Source organism: Buceros rhinoceros, unplaced genomic scaffold (assembly GCF_000710305.1).
Source record: "Buceros rhinoceros silvestris isolate BGI_N320 unplaced genomic scaffold, ASM71030v1 scaffold9007, whole genome shotgun sequence".
NCBI classification, from domain to species: domain Eukaryota; kingdom Metazoa; phylum Chordata; class Aves; order Bucerotiformes; family Bucerotidae; genus Buceros; species Buceros rhinoceros.
Window position 1 is genome coordinate 43305 of NW_010422756.1, and position 6693 is coordinate 49997.

Sequence of the window (6693 nt, forward strand, 5' to 3'; positions counted from 1 at the left end):
CTGCTTAGCAGCATGGCTGTGATTGCCCTGAAATTCCTGCTTCAGGCATGCCTGTGGGTGCTGGAGCCTGCTGGGTTTCCTTCTCCATTTCTTACAAAATGTTATCTATAAGGTCTTAGACAGTGCAACCACGGCTTTAGTGGGATGTTGGTACATTCCTAGGCAACCTAGGAATCCAGCTCCGAAGATTTATTTCTTCTCCTCAGTTCTTGCATTTGCCTTCAGCTGGTGTAAAGCAGTAAAAGTATTTTGACTTCCATGCTGTAATGTAATGCAACATCAGCATTGCTCAGCATCAGCATCAACAATGGAGCTGCCAGCAAAAGCCATCTTTATCACCCATATGGGAGATATGGGTCTGAGATTTCACCCCCTGGGTGATGAGGACATCAGCCTCGAGGGGTGCAGGTCCACCACAGGGGTAGCAGCTAGCATCACCCAGTACGGCATAGAGCTGAAGGCTGTCATCAGCACCATTTCCACTCCACTGCGCAAAAAACAACTCTGCAGAAGTGCTAGTAGAGCCAGGTCTCAGAAATTCTGAGTGATGGGCTTTCATTTTCCAGGCTGGCAGATGGTGTGTTTGCTGTCCCAGCTCACAGTTGGTGAATGAGACTGTTGCATGGTCCTTTCATCTGCAATCCTCAGGCTTTAGCAGGGAAATCTCTCTTTGTTTCCTTCTCTTCCACTCTTTCTCTCCACCACCCCGTGGCCCTCCTCATGTCTTCTTCACTCCCTTCACTTAAGGGTGCCTGAGGTACCAGTATCCCTCTGATACCCTGCCAGTCTGGGAGCCTGCAAACTATGGAAGATGCCTTATCACAAAGCAGAGAGGTGTCAGGAGACCCAGACTCCGCTCACGACCTTCTTGAGCAGCTTCCACACCTCCTCTAGACCCCTTCCAAAAGCAGCCATCACCTCCCTGCTTTTCTGAGCTTCTCCTCTCACCAAAATGTGATCTCCTGGGACTCATGCCAAGCAGCAGCAGCTAGCTCAGATGGGAGAATGCAAGAGAAAGTCCCCATGCAGGACCCTTTTTGAGGTCAGCTGTGTTTGCTGCCACCAGCCCTGCTTTGCTGGAAGTTCTGACCGTGCACAATGGCAGGAGAGAGAAGTGAGAAAGGGTTGGACCTCATCTGCAGGAGAGCCACTACTTAACAGAGCAGAGCCTCAGAAATATTTCTGGCCTGAGCTCATCTGCTAAGGGAGCTCAAGCAGGTCAGGTCTGCCCATCCCCCAAGCCCGTCCCTTCCTTCCATGGACACAGGCACTGCCCAGAGAGGGAAGCCTGGAAAGTCAAGCCACAGGCAGAAGAAGGAGAATACTCACTTGCTGCCAGAGACAAAGAGATAAACCGAAGAGAGGGGATGAGGACGGCAGCGAAGTAATCGATGTGGGCGGTGAGAGGCTGTTGTAGACAGCCAGGGCTGTCCAAAGCCGCGCAGGAAAAGGACTTTCTGGGCTGCAACCCTACACTCCTCCCCCGCATTCCCTCAGTCCTTGAAAGTCAGTCATGGAGGAAAAGCACCTCCCCATGCCATAGGCAGGCAAAACCTGCTGTAATGGAGCAGGGAAGCAAACCGAACGCAGTGTGGACTGCACCGGGGCAGGATACTCATGGCCCTGGGCTCAGCCGTGAGAGCTTCTCCCTGGGAAATATGCGCCCCACTCCAAGTCTCTGCTCTGACAACCCGCAATACTCAGCTTGGACCGCCTGCCCTGACAGTGGTGCAGCTTGTCTGACTTTAGCAATTACTGAGGGGTGTGGGGTGCTGGTGCTGGGAGGAGACTCGAGCCCCAAGCCTGAACACGGCATGAAGCACACATCAATCCTGTGTGTAGAGGACTTGCTTCTCCGGATTAATCCTGCTGCGATTTCTGGCTGCAGAAACCGGGCTGCCGATCGCAGCGCGCTCATTAGCTGCTGTGTTTACAGAAGATAGCATTGTGCAGATGGCAAACATTCGATGACGGGGAACCGATCTGCCCCCGCCTTTCTGCTCCTGAGTTAAAAACAGCTGTTCAGACAGACTCAGAGGAGAGCTGCAAGATGGGCTTCTTTTCAGGGGGTTGAGTGGATTGGCATTACCCTGAGAAAAGAGTAAATGCAGGGCAATGTGTTCCTCTCCGGCAGAAAGAAGTCACTGTTAGGGTTAAATGCAGATGTTTGCACAGCTGGACAAATGTGACTAGAGCTTCTGCACTTCATTTCCAGGGTAGTTGAATTCCATTTGTTTCAAAGGGATTTGGGAGCCCTGGAGGGCCCCTATCCTTTCTTGGTGCCTCAGCACCTCCTTTCTAGAGGGAGATGTGACTCTTCACAGCCAGAACTACCTCGGGGGATGGGGCAGTTTAGCCTTTTCCTGGAAGAAGCCAAAGTAAAAGTTCAGAAGCACAAACATTTGAAAAATGAGACTGATTTTCCAGAGGTGTGCAAGGGAAAACAAGCTCAGAGAAGTGGTAGTTTTTTAAAGATTTTATTTCCACTTGCACTGGTAAGGTCCCTCTCAAAAATGTAGGGTGTAAAGTTCACGTGAGAAAAACACTGATTAATGAAAATACATTGGTTTGGACTTCATTAGCAATTACTGTTGTCCATCCTCTGCTATACATTTGCACTATACTTGCCTCGGAATCTTCAGCACAGTCCAAAGCAACTTTGCCAACATGGGTAGCTGCTAATAGCACCAAGAGGTGCAGAGATGAAATTCCTCCCAGGAAGCCATGCACTTCTTTAGGAACATTTCCCTTGGGAAAGCTCACTAGTAAGGCCTGTAAGTCCATTTGATTCAGGAAAGGTTTGGTTCATAAGCACCTATAAGGAAACGTAACTGAGGTGAAGGTGTCCTTAGTGTCACTGGAGGCTATGTCTGGTGAATACCCACCACCTTCTGCACCTTCTGCACATGCTCCTTAGTGCCTCAAGTGAGTAGGGGTGGTGGTTATGAAAAAGCCTGTCTTTCTCCTACAAAGCCAACTACTGACACCAGTGATGACTGTGTTTTGGCCCCAGGATGGGGAGGGCTGGAAGGATCCTTACACCATGTCATGCAGTGCCAACAGAGTGTGTGAAATCCCTTGGCCTCGCTTTTTCGATCAGGTCTTTGTACGTGGTGGGGCAGTAGGCTTTGTAGAGTTTTTCAGCCAGTGTGTTGCTGCCCGCGACCACAACTTTCCTGTTACGGTTCATAAAGTTCCACAAGTGCAGCGCATAGGAGAGGTTGAAATTGGGGGGTTTGTCCCACACCTTGTAGTACCGGCTCCAGGCTGGGTATGGTATGGGGTAGAAACGCTGAGGATTGAGGAAGGAAATGTTCTGGCAGCTGTGGTCCTCAGTGCCTTTGAAATCTGTGAGATTACAAATGGCTTTAAGCATCCTTGTCATTAAATAGGGCCCCTGGTTCCCCCAGATGTTCCCATTGTACTTGAGAACAAAGTTCTCCATGCAGTCCCAAATAAATTTGTGGTGGGCGGGGAAGCCAAAGATCCCGTTGCTGGAGAACTGCGACTTCTGTGCTGCTAGGAAGATTTCCTCGGGGATGGGCCTGATGGAGATTACATCCGTGTCCATGTAGATGCCCCCATACTTCCAAATGAGTGCCAGTCTGCTGGCATCAGAGCTGACATGGACCCAGTTCTTCTCTTCCTCCGGGACTACCTGCAGAGTTGTGAAGGCAAGACAGTGATGCCGTTAGCAGAGGACAGAGCACACCCATCCACTGGATGCAAATGGTACAATAAAGCTGCATCTGCACACCTGCAAATATCCGCCTGCAAACTGACTGCCTTTTCTTCCTCCAGCTATTGAATTTTATTGGAATAAGATAAGGAGGCAGTTCAGGGCAACGCTTTGTTAATATAAATGAATGCAGGAACACTGCATGGGTGTTTTGATGGAACAATGATCAGTCAGTGATACCATGAATCATTGCCTGCTATTTTAGTGGGACACAACCCACTTAACACACTCTCTGATCACTCCCAGCTCTTTGAAACAGGCCGGAGGGTTTTCATTGACGCTCTTGGTATTCGGAGTATTGTTTTCTCAGGAGAAGGAAGAGTTTGGAGGAAATATGCCTGACCTGCACAGAGATGGACCCAAACAATTTTGACAAAAGCTACTTGAAAGCAGTTTGCCAGGAACTTAAGTCCAGGGTGGAACTGACAAGACCCCATTTTTATTTCGCATATTGGTATTAAAAACCCTGAAATCTCTCACACATCTTATCTGCTGAGGGCTCTATCCGGGTGTGGCAGCATTAACAAGCACTCAGATGACTTGGGCAGCACATTTGTTCAACCAGGTGCTGTTGAGAAAAATTATTAAGTGATGTTTTATCAAAACATGTATGTAATTTATTTTTACCAATGTTTTATTTGCCAAAAAATCTGTTTCTCCAGATAGGGGGGAAAATGCTGATAATGTATTCAACAAACAGATAGATTAATACACTGCAAAATATGTCAGAAATTAATCTATCTGAACCAAAACCAACCAAACTAAATTATTAATTTCACATAGCCAGACCTGTGTTTCTTCATTGATTTTAAGCCTACTTTGGACCTTTGTTTCCCTCTGTTTATAACTGTTTTCCTATTTCCCTATTTTCCTCTTTTTATAATGCTCACCTGGTTGTACCACTGGAGCAGAGGGGTGTTCTGGAAGACAGTTTCCATCTGGAGGGGAAAAATGAAGACATTCTTCATAGAAGACAAAAGTGAGAAGGCTGTATAGCTGGAGTTCATGTCCAACACCGTGTCATTCATAAGTCCCTTCATGAAGAGGATGATGGGCCGGTCCTGGTAAATCCTGGCAGCAGACTCCACAGAGCAGGACACCAGTGGGGGTGGTTCCAGGCGCTCCGTCGTCTCCAGAAATATGATGCTTTTGCCGACGTTCAAAACCTGCTCAGGTGTCAGGAAGTGCTTGGACATAGGCATATAGGAGAAGAAGCAGCTGGACAGCAGGGAGATCTCATACAAAATGCCCGAGACAAAGAAGCAGCAGAGGCATATCTGGATTTTCTTCAACATTCTTGCTTTCCCTGGGCCTTTGGGGTCATGCCTCAGACATGGATGCTAAGGAGAGACAAGGAACAGCAAAAATATATGCCAGTGTTATTACTTAGCGAGACTGGGAAATGGTAGAACATGGCTTTGGACAGTGTAGCATGAAGGCACTCTGGTGAAGCTCATGCGTTTTTCCCAGGACAAGCCTGGCAAAATGTCTCCTGGTGCAGAAAGGGCTCTGCCCTCTGGGGTGAAGTGGTGCGGTCCTACCTCCTCACCCCCAGCCAGGCAAGAAGGACCAGAAAAGGTCTTGAAGAAGGGAAGTGCAGCTACATCTCATGGCACAGATATGCAGACATTGTGTCTGCAAAGAGAACCAAGGAACAAAGCAGGGAGAGCAAGTTGATAAGGATCACTTTGCCCTGTGCCAAGGCAAGGACTCCCAAGCCATTCCCTGGAGCAGGCTGGTGTAGCAAACTGTTCCCAAGCACTGCAGCATCATGCCAACATGTGCTTGTCCACAAGCAGGAGGTATTCAAGGCATCCGAGGAGCTAAGTGTACTGGTGGAATTAGGCAACCAAGGAGGCTGTGAGTGCCGGTGAAGGTGATGATTACAGTTTGGGATGTGTCACCAAAGCTAAAACATCAGCACGAAAGCACGAAAGCACAAAAGTTTTTTTCCCAATCTGGCTCACACTACAGCCCTGAAGGCCTGAAGGACCCCTGAGGGATTCAGGTCCTGCAGGGATGGGGGCTGCAGAGGGACCAGAGAGAGGGAGATGTAAGGATAGAAAGTGGATGGTTTTGTATAAGAAAAAAAATAGGACCTACCTGGATTATAGTTCTGACCAATCCACATTTCCAGGTTGCTTGCTTGCCATCACAGTGGCAAACAGGCTGCCTTAAAGCCCAGCTCCTTGGTAAAGTCACCCAAAATGCCTGGAACATGCAAAAGGATTTCTGAAGGCAGGAAACTGATGCATGGAGGAAAACTATCTCTGCTGCAGGCTGAATCTCAATCCCAGAAATAGTTTGGACCGAATGGGACCCACCTAAAAGGACAAAGAAGGGACAGGTTTTAGGTGAGACCCATCTCATGCCTACATCTGACTGACCTCGATTCTCATTCCTGGTCTCACCACAACATGAGGCCATACAGCATTAGGGAGTTCCTGCCCGTGAGAGGCAGGATTGAATCTTATCTGCATCACACTGTTTGACAGGCTTATGACGCAAGGAAATGCCCTCTTGAAATGTCACCTGGTTGCACCTAAGCAGCCCACATGTGCTCTGCAGAGATCATGAGGGAGGGTCCAACAGAGGGGAGACACTTTGTATGACAAACCAATGTACAGGCAACCCCTGGAAGTGTTTAAATCTCATGGATTAATTCAGAGGAATGGGAGGAAACACAGCTCTGTGTGCTAGGATAATTAATGAGAGGCATTACCATGTCACCCAGCTAGAAAACAGATAAGTCTGCAGCCCAGCAAATCCTGTGGTAATTCCCCTGCAAGCATTGAGTGCAAGCTTGAAGCTGTAGCAGCTCCTGATCCATTTCCCAGAGCTAGTTCTCATCAAATTAAATATTAAACAATGGCTGTGCCCATCAGTACAGCTTTCCGTGCCGCATGGCACATGTTGTATTCTGTTGCTGCTGCACAGTTCCTCATCACACCATG

General features: G+C 48.4%; 1 protein-coding gene across 1 annotated transcript; it reads right to left on the minus strand.

Annotated features, from left to right (window-relative positions):
• Positions 1-3046: 3046 nt before the first annotated feature.
• On the minus strand, positions 3047-5959 carry A4GNT (alpha-1,4-N-acetylglucosaminyltransferase). The gene is made up of 3 exons (XM_010140169.1): positions 5843-5959; positions 4630-5079; positions 3047-3658 (listed from the first exon to the last, which is right to left on the minus strand). The coding sequence occupies exons 1-3, from the start codon at positions 5957-5959 to the stop codon at positions 3047-3049; spliced, it is 1179 nt and encodes a 392-aa protein (XP_010138471.1).
• Between the last annotated feature and the right edge of the window lie 734 nt (positions 5960-6693).

Coding starts and splice junctions, on each gene's coding strand:
- A4GNT (XM_010140169.1), bottom strand. CDS start 5,959: ATGTTCCAGGCATTTTGGGTGACTTTACCAAGGAGCTGGGCTTTAAGG. Junction 5,080..5,842: donor TGGTCAGAACTATAATCCAG/GTAGGTCCTATT, acceptor GTCTCTCCTTAG/CATCCATGTCTGAGGCATGA. Junction 3,659..4,629: donor TGCTCCAGTGGTACAACCAG/GTGAGCATTATA, acceptor ACAACTCTGCAG/GTAGTCCCGGAGGAAGAGAA.